The sequence below is a fragment of the Blennius ocellaris genome, assembly GCF_963422515.1.
Source record: "Blennius ocellaris genome assembly, chromosome: 14".
In the NCBI taxonomy this organism is placed as follows: Eukaryota; Metazoa; Chordata; class Actinopteri; order Blenniiformes; family Blenniidae; genus Blennius; species Blennius ocellaris.
Genome location: NC_137663.1, coordinates 17268321 through 17286504, shown reverse-complemented (window position 1 = coordinate 17286504; position 18184 = coordinate 17268321). Strand labels below are relative to the sequence as shown.

The 18184-nt window shown below is 41.2% G+C and overlaps 1 protein-coding gene across 1 annotated transcript; it reads right to left on the bottom strand.

Moving 5' to 3' along the window:
• Positions 1 to 3681: 3681 nt before the first annotated feature.
• mcf2b (MCF.2 cell line derived transforming sequence b) lies at positions 3682 to 18143 on the bottom strand (the record flags this gene model as incomplete). The annotated part of the gene is made up of 26 exons (XM_080509525.1): positions 3682 to 3763; positions 3895 to 4007; positions 4457 to 4566; positions 4951 to 5123; positions 6697 to 6742; positions 6893 to 6971; positions 7055 to 7147; positions 7400 to 7615; positions 7826 to 7951; positions 9338 to 9430; positions 9561 to 9653; positions 9735 to 9804; positions 9912 to 10027; positions 10144 to 10210; positions 10346 to 10446; positions 10634 to 10722; positions 11917 to 12097; positions 12173 to 12364; positions 13089 to 13280; positions 14191 to 14310; positions 14407 to 14521; positions 14699 to 14823; positions 14909 to 15058; positions 15232 to 15348; positions 15529 to 15663; positions 18093 to 18143. 26 exons carry the CDS (start codon positions 18141 to 18143, stop codon positions 3682 to 3684), a joined length of 3045 nt encoding a protein of 1014 aa, XP_080365651.1.
• Positions 18144 to 18184: the final 41 nt, after the last annotated feature.

Here is an 18184-nt window from a genome sequence, read left to right as displayed (position 1 = left end):
AAACGGAGGCATGGCACAACTGGAGCCATGGGGGTTTTCTTAGTCAGTTGTGCTCAAATCAATTCTATAATAAAACATGATTAAAAATCTTAGTCTGTCAATGCCATGGTTCTTTATCCAACGTTTAGATGAAAAGCAACAAATGATGACAGTTTATTATTGCAATTACTTTATGTGTGCCTTCACCGATGATGCATCAATCTTTTAAGCCAACATTCAAGATGATAAACCAATTATATATTATTTTTTAAAATGCATTGATTCTTCCACTAATTTACTTTTTTTTTAAACTTTATTTACATAGCACCAAATACAACACAATCATTCCTCGGTGCTTCCACTTATTTATAGTAGTGATTGTAGACAATCACTCCACTATCATAAGGGACCCTTTGATTTGTAAGCGTCAGCTGAGACGAGTACGGTGTAATAGGGTGAATTGCCATATTAATGATTAAATAAACCAGTAGCTATTTGTACTTCTTTAATTTTAGGTTGTTTTTTTTAAATTTTACATTAATTTGAAAATTACTGCCGTATAATCATGTTAAAAACAACAAAAACAACACAACTTCATGAATTTCTAATACCCTTCTCACTGTCAGGTTTGTGTGTCTGCCCCTGTGTGTCTCACCTCGTCTTTCCAATTAACCAATGGCCTTATCCCTGTGTGCACCCATCATTGTGTTCCACCTTCCCAGTGTATTTAAACCCTCTCCCTCTGTTGTATTTTTTTTGGCTCATCTTGTCAACATGTCGCTCCTCTTGTCATCTGTCCTTCCTGTTTCCCCTGTGGTTTTTTTTTTTCATGTCCCATGATTTTTATGGAACTAATGGGTCCACCTGCAATCTCTGACACTCACTAAATGAAATAATCACACAAGTCGAGTTTATTCCAAACAAAGTCCTGTGCTTATATTTGGGAAAAAAGTTCATATACATTATGCATTATAGTACAAGCTTTGACGAAAACTCAAAATATCAAAACGGTGCAAAATGAGCAAAAGCAGCAAACACTAAGTCAAGGTACAGTGGAAAAGACACTGAAGCCTGACTGAACGGGTCGGGATGTTACAGTGGAGCCAGTGCTGGTGGATTTTAAACTAATTTAACACGATGAAATATCACTTGTTAAGTGAAGGCAGGACACAATTTATTCAAGCAGTCCAGCTCTGTCTATGAACTGACTCTAATGTTCTCACTGTGGGTGATAAATACTATGAAATTAATCTTTATTCTGCGTTATTCTTGGATTTAGTGTTACCGGCTGAGTTAGATTTACAGTCTAGAGACAGAACAATGTATTATCGTCACTTGATAGCTGAGTAGTAATGTCTGACGGTCTGTTAAAGTTTAACCCTTTAGATGACTACGGACTATATCTAAAATGTAGATTTTTATAATTTACATATTCACATTTTTCCAGAGTATTTCTTCTTATTTCTTTTAAACTTAACAACTTCTGCCCTTCACACATTAACATGATGCTCATCTGGTGAAGTGGCAGTGGTTTCAGGACCACTTTTCTCACTAAGTTTCCATCTTAACAGGCTCATATTTTCCAATGATCACAATCAATCACGGCAGTTTTTTTTTTTTTTTTAAATAAGGCAGTTTTAAACTAACAGACATTTAGCTCTCATAGATTTTCAAAAAGCACGATAATTCACAATGTAGCCGCAACTGATCTGTTGTGGCTCACAACTCTACGTTTGTTTGTAACCCAACACTGAACACCTTGTCGTGGTGAGATAGCAGAACGTTTGTTTTTTTAAAGCACTAAACTTGCAGAGTGGGATTTGTCCATGCAGAGCGGCAAACAAATACAAATCGTCATATCAGTGCAACGAAAGTTGGTTTGATGAGCAAATTACAGACTTATTAGTCAATACTTGCAAATTATAATACATTATCACCATAAAAGGCAGCAAGTGCAGTAAATGAAGGCAGGAATCTGCTCACTTTTGAAAATGACATAACATCTGAACGTTGACAACCACAGCCAGTGTCGGTTCCTCAAAAAACCCACACAACTTTTCTTTCGAAGTGAACACTGCAGCACAAACCTGGATTTCTACATAAAGCCTTTCCTGACATGTCAGAGCGGGAAAACGATGCCTCAACATGCAATGACGGCTCCGTGTTACAAACAGGTGGTGGTAATAAAAAGGGGTCAGATAAAGTTTTAAACATGATGAATTATTAGTTTCGTTTTACGCCATTTAAATCAACATCCACTTGTATGTGAGTGAAACTGTAAAACCATTGGCAAAGACTGTGCCGAACATTGATTCACGTCTTGCTGCTCTCAAGTATATTGACAAGGATTCCAGAGTATGAGTGCGTCTATCAATGCGTTGCAGTTCAGGTCAGAATCACTTAAAGCTTCTCTGATGACCTCAAGTGAAACTGAGCTTTGTGAAGGCTGGATTTATAGCAGACGTGATAAAATTGTGGCTCACAGCCGGGTTCAGGACCAACGCAAGTCAAAGGAGTTTGTCAAAACTCAATTGACATGGGTCAAAGAAAGATACGTTCTATTTAGAGCAGACTGGGAAACTTTCCAAAGCTTTTACGCTGTACTATTACTGCTTTTGTACGTTACTGAATATTGGAGCCTCTGCCAGCGTTTGGTTTCACTGTAATGTTTTGGCAGTTGAGAGATTGGTGAGGCGTGCCAGCGCCATTCTTAAGAGGCAAAAAAACATTGGGCCAAATTGGGACCCATTAGGCTCCAGAACTACAGAAATGACCAATAAGTGCAGCAGCATACATCTCATAAAAACAATTTGAATAGGAAAGCCACATGTCACAGGCTATCTTTATGATTATTTCACCTGTGCATTTCCTGCAATGATCATAATACCTCATTAACGCCACTGAGTGGCAAAGCTAACTCACTACAGCTACCATGACAGTGGAGAGCTGTAAAACCTGCCATAATAACTCTTCTTTTCCACCTTCTTTTATGTCATATCAGCAACTGGAAGACTTTTCACTATTGCTCACTTTTGCCACTGGGAGGCAGAGTTCCTGGGGTGGTTTCTGCATACATTAAGTGCATTGCTTTTGGCAATAGCTGGCTGTTTTCTCAAAAACAAAAATAAATAAAAAAAAAACATAAATGAATCCATTCAAAATAAGGACATTGTATAATAAAGCTATTTTTCAAGAAGCAGCAGCAATGACTAACTTAGTTGTTTGGCACACAAACAGTAATGATATGTTGGCATACTGATGATTCCTGTGACGTTATGTAAGAAAATAGAACTAATACAAGTTGAAGTCTTAAACGTTCACTGTGTGTGTGAATAAAAGCCTCTGTTCAACATGTGAAGTCCAAGTCATCAACTGTATTTCTGCATATGAAGCCAAATGAACCCATTGCCAGTATGTGCTTTCCATCCATATGTCCCACTATCATCTGAAGTTTGACCATTTTATTTACAATCGTCTGAGGCTCTGAGGTGAATCTGTCACAGTAGTTTGGAGAGTGAATAGGTGGCTCATGTTGTGCTTCAGTCCGACAAATAGCAGAGTCCAGTTTTGGTCATAAAGTGAATGGAATACATGAGTCTGTGTGTAAGTGTTGATAGTTGCATGTCAAAAATGGAGCAAAATGGAAAAAAAGAAAGAAAAAATATATAGATATGTACACTGTCATCTGTTCAGATTTGGCTTCTAGCAGGTTTCTCCCAGAATCCTGTGCAGATCCTCAGGCAGAACACGACCTTCTTCCCCACGACTTACGTTTCTCACCATCCTGAAAAGTCACCAAGAATGAACAAAATCCACCACTTTTAGAAAACAATGATTTCATTTTCAGTTGTTTGTAGTTATTTACAGCTGAATGTTAAATAATTTATGATCAGTATTTCTGAAAGTCTTTGTTACCACATTCCCGACGACTCCTCATGAAGTAGTTGGATAACATCACCACAATTAAAGATAATGTCATCAGTGCTCGCCATGCTGCTCTCCACCATGACTCTGTACCTGCCCGCCACCTGGCATTGACAACAGATCAGAGATACTGTGTATTTTACAAGCACGCAACAACTCAAAATATCCATCTAAAGACAAATATAAAAGTTTAGCGAAAGGTTTGTTATAGTTGTTTAACATAAAATATCTTTGAGTCCTGAAGCATCGTTTGCATCCGTCTATCTTAAGAGCTGTGTGTGACCTGAGCACATCTACAACAATGCTGCAGGTTTTGAGATCCATGTGCTATACACAGCAATCTTTTACACTGTATGCTTATCCGGGATTTGTACTTGCACCAAGTAGACATCCATGTAAATGTTGCCTATGTATCCGTTATACAGCACAACACTTCACAGCATGAAGTTGGATTGCGAATGAATGTTTATATTATGTTTACAAGTTTTCCCAGAAAGTTTTTTTTTTTTTTTTAATTTCTATTTATTTTGTGACTTTTGTGACAAACTCTCACCAATGGGGAAGGCTGGTCCTCCTCCTCCGAGTCCGATATGTTGGAGAGATCGGTAGCGCCCCAGTCCTCCAGGCCCTCGCAGATGGCCACCGAGTGTGGGACCGGCCAGCCTGCAAGGCACAGAGAGCTGAAAGAACTGCAGAGCCAGAGTTTGTGGAGCATGAATAGAAAGTACTGCAAAACTCTTTCTCAATTTTTAAAGTTTTTTTTTCTTTCTTTTTTTTGCATTAGCAACGTGATGGAAGTCATTTTCATATGAAAGGCCTGGGTTGTAGAATTAGCACATATTTTTAAAGACACTTATGCTTCTTCTCCAACAGGAAAAATCCTAATCTTTAAAAGCATTAAAATATAAGATAATACAAAATAATCTTCGTATGTTTCAGAAAGGAACAAAAAAGTATTTGACTGGATGACGCCAGCACTAACGGTACTTTATAGATGATTTATATGTATAACATGAACATGCGTGTCTGGTTTTGTCAGTAACTCACTACGTCGAGGTGAATTAACCACTGGGTCGGAGTGGGCGGGGCTGGTGTGTATGGACTCCTCCCCTCCGGTCATGTGGGCGTGGCTTGTCACGGAGGAGCTGTGAGGAACAGGGAGACACGCTGAGCAGCCTCCCACCGGTGCCACGGCCCACGACACACACACCTCTGATGCACTAAACCGCATCACAATGGGAACAAGAAACGACCACAGCAAACAAAACAAAACAAAACAAACAAACAACAACATTCACTGTGTCACAAAACAAGCTCATACCTCATCCACATTCAGTAAATTAATACAGCATTCCAGTTTGTTCACATATATTTCAGCGTCTGGCTTTAAATGATGTCACAAATCGCTGCAATATATGGAAATATCATTTCATATTTTACACACATGGAACACATCTTGAGCAAACAATATTTTTTAAATGATAACAATGTTGTTTAACCTGATTTAAGTAGAAGATAGGTGGATTTTGCCAGACTTTGTCTAATAAACAGATGTATTTTTGTTTGAATGCATTAAATCCAACCCATCTGCCACATAAAGCAGAGACACTTGAATTATGTACAAAAAGAAATACAGTATGCCATCTGCACCAATATTATGTGCATGAGTCATTCAAACAGTGAGAGTCATCATGTTATTCCACGTTCAGATAATGTGACAACAGAGCAACTTCAAGTGAATTAATTTACTTAAAGGTTAGTCAACAAATCCAGAGATGAACCAAAGAGATAAACCAAAACCAAAACCAACACAATTTCAATGCTTTGAAACTTAAAATATAAATATAAATGGAGTATAAAGAGACAATTGTTGGTTTTGACTTTGTTATGCCTGTTGACAAACCTGTTGACAAAAACTGGAAAACATTGTTTTCAAATGCATACATTTCCGACAATACGAATCAAACACAAGTTGAACACTTACAAAAGAAAGGCAATCATGAAAATGTATCACATGCTGGCATGCAACAGTAAATAGGGCCGTTTTGTACAAACACCCATCAACACTGAGAAAAGCTCTGTTAACCACACAATCGTGGAGAACCAATAAACATTTAATAGTGATCATAATAACTTCATTAACTCACTGTCATCTCTTAATAAATATCTAATGTGTGCGCATTAATTTCACTTACTTGCTCACGGGAGAATTAATCCCATTAATTAGTTTGAGTGTTAACACGGGGGCTTCTCAATTATAATCAATAACATCAATCAATAACAACTAGTGGCTTCAATAAATAGCAGCATCTATAAAATACTGACAAACGGTTGCAGTTAATATTTAAATTCTGCATGCAACACTCTGGATGGTGCTGAAATTCAGCAGCTTGAAATTTCAGAACCAAGGACAGCGTCATGCCATCTGCGGGATTTGGCAATTCAGTGATGAACGCCACTTCTCCGGGGTAATTGATGCAGATGAGCAGAAGCTGCACACATGCACACTCACCCAGTATCTCACTACAATGGGTTGTGACAAAAATATACAAAGATGAAGTGGCATGTGTGGAAGCTTTAAATAAGTCCTTAACCGAGAGGGCAAATGTAGGTTCTCGCTACATGTCAAGAGGCCAAAATCAGCTTATCAGATGCAGGAAAGCTCTATTATAGAATATGATAAGACAGCCTGAGTTGGTATTTGCAGACAAACTGCAAGGCGACAGTTCTCATGTGAGACAGATTTAGAGCCAATTCAAAGGTGATAGTGAGGCCATGCAAACAAATAGTCACCTGTCAGAGAGAGGGTTGTCTGAAAGTGGAAGCGATGTGGCCTCATCTGAGAAAAGGAAATGACACAGACGAAAATTACACAGACGAAGCTGGACCCTACCCAAAACTGCTTCTCTGAACACTGAAACAGGTCATCTTCCATGGCTTCATATAACACGAGTAAAAGTCACAACTGAAACACAGCAGTCACAAAAACCTTGATGTAGTTTTTGCTGGTTTGTGAGGATTTTTCGAATCTCTGTGAGCCAGACGACTTTAACCTCCAACGTGGGAGCCTGAAAAATACAGGAGTTGTAACACACGGGTTATAAAAATGATGGGAGTCTGTGAAGAAATAGAAAACACAAGGGTGACATACCTGAATGATGTACACCACTTCTCTGCCACTGTACCAGATTTCAAATTTCTTCACATCACCTTTCACATTTTCAGTGATTCCCACTGCACCCATCTAAAGGAAAAGAAAAAAAGAACTAGGGGTAAGTGTCACTTTTTCCATGATAAGTGATGATCAATCCATCCATCCATCGATTCTTTTAACTAGTGCAACCTATGTATAGTCCGGCAGAACATACGAACTGCATAGAGAGTGCTAACCACAACACCACGTGCATCCAGAACCTTCAAATTAACCACGACACGTAAATCCTTCATCTGACTGACAGGCAGGAGGAGTTGAGGTGAGCGTGTCATGATTTGTTACTCTGAGGCAGGATTTGAAGCTGTAGAACGGCGTCCTGTCGTGGTTGTCCTCGTCCCTGCGCTTGCAGAAGAGCAAGGCGTGCTCGTAGAGGAAGAGATGCCGCTGCATGGGCTTGAATCTGGCCAGCTCCTTCATTCGCACCGCTGCGCTCTTATGACTGATCCACACGCTGAAGCCGCCCTGCATGACCACCCGGCCCAGCTGGCTGAGGTCACCCTGAGACAGAGACACAGAACGGCAGGTCCACGATAAACTGTGAACTGAAAGGTTCATTACGTCATAGTAACAAGTTAATAAAACAGGCAATTAAAAAAAAAAAAATCAAAAATTAATTTTATTGAACAGAATGATCAGGAAATGGCTTCTGATTCATGACAATAAGAGGCGTGTTGAGAGATGAGACCCCCTGTTTGGACTGGCAGGTACCTGATATCCAGTGATGGCTATCTGATGCATGGAGTCGTTGACGGACTTCAGCAGCTCCAGCATGGAGTCCAGGGCCTCCTGGAGCTCGCAGCGGAATCGCTGCTCCGCGCAATGCTTCAAAAGCTCCTGAACAAGAACAGACATATCCGTGGCTCGCAGCTGATCTAATCTCATCTCCACCGACGTCTGTCCACATTAATGTCTGTGCGTAAATTCAAATTACCGCCAGACTGTCTGCCAGTCCGCTAAATTGATTAAATGAAGTGTACCTGTTGTCTCTGTGGCACAAAGGAACTGTCCCTTTCTTTATATGTGTCTGTATCTCAGCGTATCGCGTGTCATTGTCTCATTCATAAATCCAAGTGTCTTTTCTCTGTCCAACAGAACCTATTACTGTGCAGACTGACTTGTCAGCGTGACTTATTTGCGCTATTATTAAGCACTGTAGAGTGAGCAATGGAAGCCCATAAAAACACAGAGCACCATCTGAGGTCAGACCAAGAAATGCTGGCACAGTGAGACACATTTTGACACTTGTGAGGTTACAATGCACAGTTTGCAGGGGGTGCCTAGTTTTATCTTAAATGACCACTCCCGCCCTCTCAGTGTTGAGTTTCAGTGGTGAGACTAAGCATCACCACCAGGTAACAGACACTTGGAAAAACCTCTGCATCACTCATTTATAATTTAGCAGGGTCTGTGCACATTTTGTACTATTGCTTTCTGTTCTGATTTTGTCATTTACCGCGGGCATTTTATCTTTGTCACTTGTCTTGTTGTTATGCATCTACCAGTGGTTTTATTATTTATCTGTCATAAAGTTTTTGGGTTTTTTTTGGGGGGGAGGGATTGTTTATTCTTTCTCTCATAACCTAACTGAAGAATAAACTCTTCTCTGAGTCACGAGTTGTGTGCTCAGATGTGAAACTCACAAATATATTTGATTAAAATAATTGTATTTGTCTTTCGTTAAGTCAAGACATGATCGGATACAAATGCTTATGTGCTCGCTTGCATGGCACTTATGCTACTGTAATACCATGTTTGTCAATGTCGATACATCAAGTTATATATTTTGTAAAATTCAAACTGACTCAAATTGTATTTTAGTTTTGAGTTGGAAATGATGTCATATTGTAAATGAATGAATAAATAATTTGGGTTGACTTTGGATTAAACAGTAAGAAATCAAATGAAAGTGGGAAGTGGCCACATTGGAACATTGACTCATCATCATCATGAATGAATTTTAAATATGTTAAAGTGCCAAAAGTACAGATGTGTTGCAGTGTGGGGAGCAAAATGTCATCAGGAAACTATATAAGTGAAATACATTTCAAATCATGGAAAATGCAAAGTAAGCACAGTATTGAAGTACAAAGACTTTGTCATCTCTGTGGACAGTCACAAAGCCAACCTCGTGACTTTGATGGAGGACAAAACCTTGTGTTGATTTACGTTGCTTTGCGCACTATGGGATTTAACACAGAGTGCATTTCAACATGTGCAAACCTTGAGTAGCAGCTGGTACTTGGTGAGGCGTTGGACTGGCTTCAGCAGGTAAGAGTCCAGACCCAACTTGTGGTCCAGTTTCTTCTGACACTCCTGCGAATGAAAGACGGGGGGTGATGAAATCGACATTCTCGTTTTCTGACATATGAAATGATAATCGATTCTGAATATAAACTAAAAACACAGTTGTAACAATAATATACTCTGAGTGTAATATAGCAACCTGAAAAAAGGGCGAATCGGAGCACTGCCGCCATAGTAACTCAGAGCGAGGTTTGTTCTGGCAGTAGCGCTCGTACACCTGGAACTTCTCTTTCTGCTCACATAAAAAAACATAGAGTATGGAGATGATATCATTTTCCATGATATTCACATGTTCCTCATTATGTTTCCTCACCCGTTGCAGGAAGCAAGCTCCCACCCTCTCTGGCGTTTCCAGGCAACTCTGCAGATCTTGCAGAAAGATCCTATTTGGAGAATCACAGAGGAGAGTTTGATGAGGAAAACCAGAATGACAAGAAAAACTCAGTGACAGCTTGTGAGCTCAGTGTGGCAGAATGTGTTAGTGGTTGACCTGCTGTGAAACTGGTAGATCTCTGGCATGTTGCCGAACAGAACGTCCTTCTGGCTGCACAGAGCTGGAGGGAGAAGATTAGATATGGCGGGGTCTTCCATCTCCGCCCTGTAGCCCTGAGACAGGGCAGAGAGGAGATGAGACAAAGAGAGCATGAGAAAAATCAAGGAACACCAGTTCAGAGCATCTCGTCGCTGCTGCTCGTACAAAGAACAACATCAGATGTATTCACCAGAAGGACAGAGAGCAGCTCGTCCACATAGATCCTCTCTGTAGCGATGAGTTCCTTCATAACGTGACTACAAAAAGTAAACATTTAAGTTAATCCACAAAACGATAAAAAAAACAAAAACCTCAACATAGAATGTAGAAGTGAAACTGCAGGTGAAGCTTTAGGTCAGGTGGTGAGCTCTAACAGGTCAAAGACTATATACCGTGTGACCTGCTCGGGATTGTCCTCGGCCTCAGAGTCCGTTTCAGGGTTGCTGCCATACAAACAACTGCGGTTGCCTTGGTAGTCATGCATCACCTCGATCTGACAAAACACACATAAAACACACCAGACAGCTTGGACGTGTTGCCACGAGCAGATGTTTCACGTAGGATATAAAGGGTGAAATCATACTACAGTATATGTCTTTTTGGTGAGGAATCTCAAGTTGTAAGAGAAATTATTTTCCATCTCCTGTCAGAATTGTTGGCGCACAAACACTTGAACCCACCTTGCGCTGGCTGTTATTCTTCCTGGCGGCTCGCTTTCCGGGAAGCAGGTCAAAGGAGAACTTGGAGTTCAAGACATTAAAGTCTACACCTGCAGAGAGACGTTCGCAAGAGCGATCAGAGCAGAGTGACACTGTTAAACATCATCACAAGGAAGTAAACGTGTGTAGAGAAAGCTCGGGGGCTGCCTGGTGGCTTGTGATGGGAAAGATGCAAACAATGAACAGCTGAGTTGTGCCTGACGTGTGATGGTTACAAGGTTATGTGTTTCAGCACAGATCATCAAGTTTATTAGAGAAGCAACGTGCTGAAGGTTTATTTAAACAATCAATCCAATTAGAAATAACACAGCTATGAAAGCAAACTTACTCACAATCTGATTTTTACACCAAGGCTGCAAAAATAATTTGAAAAAAATCCAATATAGAAACTTTTTGTATCAAGTATGCGACCCTGATTTTGATTGAAAAACACTTTGATTTTGTATAATAGTAAACTCACATCACCGCCGACAGGATTTGATGAAAATACGTCTTATATACGTAACTTCTTGACAAGTTCTGATTGATAAGAATAATTTCAAATTGCCAGAAAGGGAGAGAAATAAAACTTTCCATCCATATACTGGTCATTGGCCGCAGTCCAACTATGCAGTCTTAGACTGGATTAAAGGTCAAGTCAAACATTTGTAACATGAAAGTCTCACTGATGGAGAAAACAAACTGTAAAGTTAGGAAATTCATAGATATAGAAAGTCAGCATTTAGAAGAAGAGGAGAAGGTAAATCCAGACAATCGAGTAATGAAACGGTTAAATGGTGTAGTTTTTATACCAATATTACATTGAATTTTAAAATGTTGCTATCGTGACAAACCGTAAGTAGACACGTCACTGAACTGAATTTGTCAGAAGTGAAATCAAGTTAAATATATTTTACATTGTCACAACAGTGTACAACTCTTAAATCGACAAAACATAAAATCCGTCGTGAAGAATTATCTTTGAATCATTTTGTCTCAACATCAGACCATGTGATCTCAAGCTTGAGACATGATTAGTTATGAGTTCAAGTGTGTTTTAAAATACATTCTTAAAGAAACTGAACACTCCTGACTCTGTCTGAGTGAAGTGTGAGTAAATGAGAAGCAGCTGTTATTCTTCATGATCTCAATCTCTTCACTGATGGGAGACAAAGCGGGACAAGGAGTGACTGTTATATTGCAGCTGACCTGAACTGCAGCTGGGATAAAAGATCAGTCAATACAATACGTGGGGGGGAGTGTACCATGTTTAGGGGAGAAGAGGGGTGACTTGCAGCGCATTGAGGTCTGGTCAGGTTCTGGCCGGGGGGCCACCAGCTGTATGGGTCGGACCTGAACGTCTGCCAGCTTCTTCAAGCACTGCTCTCTGTTCCTGATCATGGACTGCATGGAGATCAGTTTCTCCATCACCACCGAAACCTGCGACTGGAAGGAAACACAGTGAAGATGAAGAAGGCGGCGCATCACTCCTCTCCTTGTTCTTTCTCCTCCCAGCTTTACCTGCAGCTGTGGGGTGAGTATGGCTTCAAACTCCAGGCTCACAATGTCCTGGCTGCTGTTCAGGGCAGACGGCGCCCTCTCCTGGTGACAGCTCAGGTACTGCAGAGCCTCCTGGGCCCCCTCTCTGGTTTGGAACTTGTCCACCATCTGACTCGCCAGCAGATAAGCGCCCTGGTCACACCACCGCAGGGCCTGCTCACACAAAAACAAGCGACACAACAATATGAAACACATGAACTGAGACATTCATTCCCTTTTGCATGTAAAAGATTTGTTATAGACAATAACCAGTGTGACTGTAAAAGAAAAGGCACAAGTCGCTAAGGAAATGTCAATTTTGTCCTTTTTTTATATTCTTTTACGACGAGATTAACTGAATTCATTTAGATGTTTTGGCTGCACAATTGTCAATAATTGTGTAATGAATAAGAGTTTCTGCCTTATTTTCAAGATAGCTTTTTAGCAGGTAATGTATGTGGTAATGAAACTTTAGAAATGTTTGACACTCGTAAATATGATCTGGGATAGGTTAGTTTTACAGAGAAACTGTAAAAGACGGGTCAGATCTGTCAGGGATAGTAAAATATTTTTTGTGCGCAGATATCATAAGCCAGGGACGAGCAACTTTGACCAACGAGACGACCACGGCGATCTCATCCTTACTGGCAAAGAAGCAAATTGTTCTCCATCTCTACCATAATTAATAAAAATAATTTAATATATCTAAATTGTGTTGACTGAATTACCATATATGGATTTAAAATGTTAAGATAAAATTTGTCATTCAAGACTTGCAGAGTAGCGACAATGAATCTCATCTCTAGCTATTCTCATTTTGCTTGTGACATCTTTGATTCTGTGCTTCTGCATGATGCATTTAGGTTTGGGTTTTTTTTTTTTTGTTTTTTTAATTTACCTCTTCCAGGCGGAGAAGCAGATCTCGGGTTCGGGTGAGCGAGGCCCGCTTGGTGCGTATGGAAGTGGTGATAACGTCGCAGAGGTGACGCAGCTCGTTGCAGCGCTGCACGATGAGAGCCAGCGCGTAGTGATGGTTCGCAGCCAACTGGTGCCCGTGCAAGATCACCACCTGGGCACGAGTCATCTCCTCCTGAATCACACCGGCACGGGAATGTTTTGGTTCAGACATGTGTGTTCCAACATTTCAGTGAAAATTTTATCTCGCTAAAGTCATTTGAAGTTAAATCAACTGATCCTGTCGTGTTTGTGTCCTGATTTGAGGAAATGCTTCTAATTAAAGAATAAATACAGTATATTCATGAATGAAAAATACAATTCCTCCTTTATAGGAACATCTAAAAAATGTATCTTCACACAAAAATACATTTATAGCATACATTTAATGCCGTTTAATAGATAGCTGATGTTAGACCAGCACTTGAACCTGCAACCTGCTGTTACTTTGGTTTTAGGTCGAAGTAGGAGTACATGTGAGTAAATCCTTTCATCACACAGAGAAAACGGGACTCAAAGGAGAGCTAGATGTTTTCCTGCTGTAGGGGAAGAAAGCTGACCACTACACCACCATCCAGCTGCCGAGTCAATCCAGGGACCACAAATAAAATGCCTGTTCTCATAACAACGATGTACTTCTATAGAGTGGAAAGTATGCTTCCACCAAGTGAGGAAAGTTGCCACTGAAGACAAACTCTATTGAAAAGACTTTTACATATTGAAATAAAGATCCTTTCTGTGTTTAGTTTGCAAGGGTGTCCCTGTTGTTCATGCATGTCTGTCGGTGCACCACTGGATGAGGTAAACATGACCATAAACATGAATGAAATTCAGCTCAGCTCATCTCAAATTCACCTCATGCTTGGTTTGGACAGGTCACTTTGTCGACATGCCTGAAACATGGAGTTGCTGCCACGTGATTGGCTGTTTACCGTTGATGGCGAACGAGAAGTAACAAATGTGATATAAGTGGTCAGTGAGTGTATATATATATATATATATATATATATATATTCTTCACAACACTTTTCGTGTACGTTAGTGACCTCAGCTTGTTTGTCCAGCATCTCCAGGTCCCTCAGCAGCTGCTCCGTCTGAACCACAGTGTTTCCCAAAGAGGCGATCCCTTTTTCCTGGGCAGACAGCCGCTCCAGCACCTCCTCCATCTGCACACACAAACACGTCCGCGGTTACTCATCACAACAGAGTGTCGACGCCACAACACTCGCGGGCAGATGCAGCCAAGACATCAATCACCACACCTGCTGAAAACTTAATTCATAGTGCAGCAGCTGGAGGTACTGCTGCAGCTTCAAGTGGTGCTTTTCAAAGAAGCCATCAAACGCCTCTTCCATGTCTCTCAGCTGAGCCAGCAGCCTGAAAAAACACATGGCCACAGGACACGCAGACTTCAAAACAAGCTGCTCAGGTTCAAAAACATCTGAAAGTATCAAACCAAAAAGATGTCATCATGCGTCTTGTTTCCAATTAATTTCTTAACCAAAGATGAATGTGAACTCAAGCTGTGTTTCCCCTCATTTGTTGACACTGTACCTTTGAACAGTGTCCATGTCCGCTTGTATTTCTCTCTCCTCCTCCAACTCTCTCTTAGAGGCCTTGACAGTTTCCAGGTTGGACAGCAGCAGGCGTCCTTCCTTGAGCACGCTCCGGATATCATCCTGACAGAATAACAATTAAAAGCCCAAACAGCTGAAGTGAGAGGCAGATGTTGAGGATGAGGGAGAGACATAGAGTAACAACCACCTTCATCTGTCGGTATCTGTGCGTGTGCGAGTGCAGCAGGAATTCGATGGCGCTGGCTTCATCTGGGAGTTCCGTCTCAGACAGCTCGGATCCAAAGCTCTGCAGCAGCTGGGCGATCTCCTTCACCGTCACTGCGAATGTCTCGATGGACTGCACGCCGACACAATGCATGAATCACTACTGTGTAATCCGTCATTATTCGTTTTTCAGTGATCAGAATCATTTCTCATGCCACTCCGTTATTTTGCTGGTGTTGCTTTAAACAAAGCTTTAACTTCTACGTAACCTTCTGTAGTGGATTATGTAGCATTAGAAGTGCATACCGTGCGGAGGACGAGCCAGTCACTATGGCAATACTCCACTTTTGCAGTGAAATCTGAAGTCAGGTGGTGTTCATCGATGTAGCGCAGCAGGTCGCCAACAGATTGCAGCATCACCACCTGAAAACATACGGTTTCAAGGGATCGTAGCTTTGCACTGCGTTTGACATGTCATCAAGTGGAAAAGTTATCCGGAAAACATGCAACACGTCAGCATGTGAGGTTTTGGAGGTTTACAGGTTTGTGCTGCACGGATTAGCAAAAAGAGGTAAGTGGACTTTAAATCTGTCGTCCCCTCACCGGCATCTTTAACAGGAAGTCATCTTGGCTGAAGCGAAAGCCCAGGTCAGTGCTTGAAGAAGGGCTGGGGGCCGAGCTCAACAAGCTGCTGGGACGGAGCACCAACACCAAATGTAGATTCCCTGGAAAAGAGGTCTGAACAAGGAGAGAAGTTTATTCACAAGCTTTACCAAAACATCTTCCCTCTTTAAAAATAACTGAGAATGTGTCAGCGAGCCAGCATACTCAATATCTCTTCTACACATCAAAACATAAGAACTTTTTTCAGACATAGTTTTGGTATCAATGCATGTTTTTACTTGCTTTTACCCGATTGATCAACACAATATAAAACCAACTCTACTCTGTTACCTTATGATAGTAATATAAAGTAATTTTATACATCCATTCATACTTCTTCTATGCATCTTGATCCAACATTGAATGGTTATGGGGGCTGTAGTCAACTGAGTGTGTGTGAAGGCAGGAGACACCATGGACAGGTCAACAGTCCACCGCAGGGAAAAAACACACAATCACATTCACAACGAAGACAATTCTGAGTCATCAGTTAACCTCAAATGCACGTTTTTTGGGGGGGGATGGTGGTAAAAGAAATAAGGTGGTACTCTGATAGATAGTATACTAAACACCTATTATATCATAGGGAGGCCGATAATGACTGAATTTATGCCGAGTATATGTTTGCACCAGTCTGTCTATGAGATGAATGGAGATTGAGGATTTAATCAGTGTGACAGACAAAATGAGAGGATGAGAGGAGTCAGACAGCCAGTCAGCGTCTCTGACAGCCGAATGCTCAACACAGCATCAACGCCCCTCGGTGTCAATCAATGGAAGCCCCGTGGCCTCACAGTCAGCTCATCCTGTCTTCTGCTGGTCAATACCAGCTCAACATAAGCTCTGCAAGACTTCACACACTTTACATTTTCTCATTATATTTTGTTATTTCCAGATACTACAGGCTCATTTCAAACATGTCGAAATGTATTTGCAAGAATCATCATTTTGCCATGTGTCTATTGGAAGTTTTGTGCATCTCTGATGGTACTTTTGCAACACACATGCTCAGGGAGAGCATGCGAACTCTACACACAGTGGCCCTATGCTGTGAGGGTGCAAACCACTACACATACGTGTAACCTTAATTTGAACAATTCCTTACAATTTAAACTCCATTTTCCAAGCCTGTGGTAAAATAATTGTCCAATAACTCCTTTATTACAGCTAGTGTTCGAACATGCATAAACACGACTGGTTTATAACAGGGTATATCACAAATATTTAATCAACTTTGATACATTTTTAAAGAATCTAAGCCTTTGTGTCTCCTGCCCCTTTTCTCTCAATAGTTAATATAGTCCACTTTACATTGCCTCTTTGCTAAGGCCACTTGAGTATATCCTTGGGGGGGGGGGGGGGGGGGGGGGGGGAGCTCATCACAGGAATAAGAATACAGTTCATCTAAATCGGTTTTACTTCATGTCAGCTGATGAGCAGAGCATGGAAATGTGATCTGATGATCTCTTCACACACTGCTAGTCTAGTTTATCTAGTTTATCATGGAAGTCCATGATAGAGCTGAGAGCAATCAAAGAAAATCTGATTATTGTTTAGTGGATTGCACATGATTCAAGTATGAAGAAATAAATATTTATACATTGGCAATTTATTAATTTGATAAACAGGAGAATCAGCAGCAAGCTGGTGACTACTGGGAGGATAATGTTAAAGGCTGTATATGGTTCTTCCATTTGTGATATTTATTGCCAAGAACTATTGTTACAACAAGAAAGACTCGTCGATCAAACATAAATCTTCTTGCTTTTTGTAGAGTTTGTGATGTAGTGTGTCTCAATGATGAATCTAAAAAAAAAAATCATCATCATACTTGTTTATTTTATCTGTCATTTTACTTTGTAAAAACACTCTTTAACCTTTGCAGTGCCGCATGAAACTTTCTCTGATGGCGAGAGCTGAACTCATCATCATTAAACACACTGCTGACTTGAGATCAGATTAATCTCAAGTGTATCTGTCAACAGCATTTTCACAAAAAGAAATAAAGTGAATAATTCACCCAGGCGCTCACCACGAACCCTGACATCGACGCGGCCATGACGAATGTAATTAATAGCTGCAGAGGTGTCAGCACGTCTGTATTCATCATCTGCGTCTATGCTCACGTGCATCAAGTATTGCAGTCAGATGTTAAAAACAGTTACATAAAGATGCACAACTTGAGCAGACTTCACAGTCTGCAAATGTGGCAAATGGGATGAAGCCGCATGCTGTTGTGCACCTGCGGACCAAACGAGCCCACATTTTGTCATTGGCCTGTCCTGTCCCGGTCCATCATCACACGCCGCCGTGTGATTGTGACTCTCCTCGCCGGGAGGCACGTTTAGATTAGTGGTGCAGTTTGCCCGCTGCGCTGAGAACACGTCCCAGCCTCGCTGTGTGTCGCAGTACAGTTGAGTACAGCTGCTCCCCTCTCTGTGCTGCAGTATCCTCGCCGCCCCGTTACAAGCCTCCCTCCCTCCCTCCCTCCCGGTGGAGCTTACCGCGGCCCGGCGCAGCCGGGGGAACCCCCGAAACGGGTTGGACTCGGCCATGGCTTCTCGGCTCTTCCCGGTTCCGCCAGGCAGACCAAGGG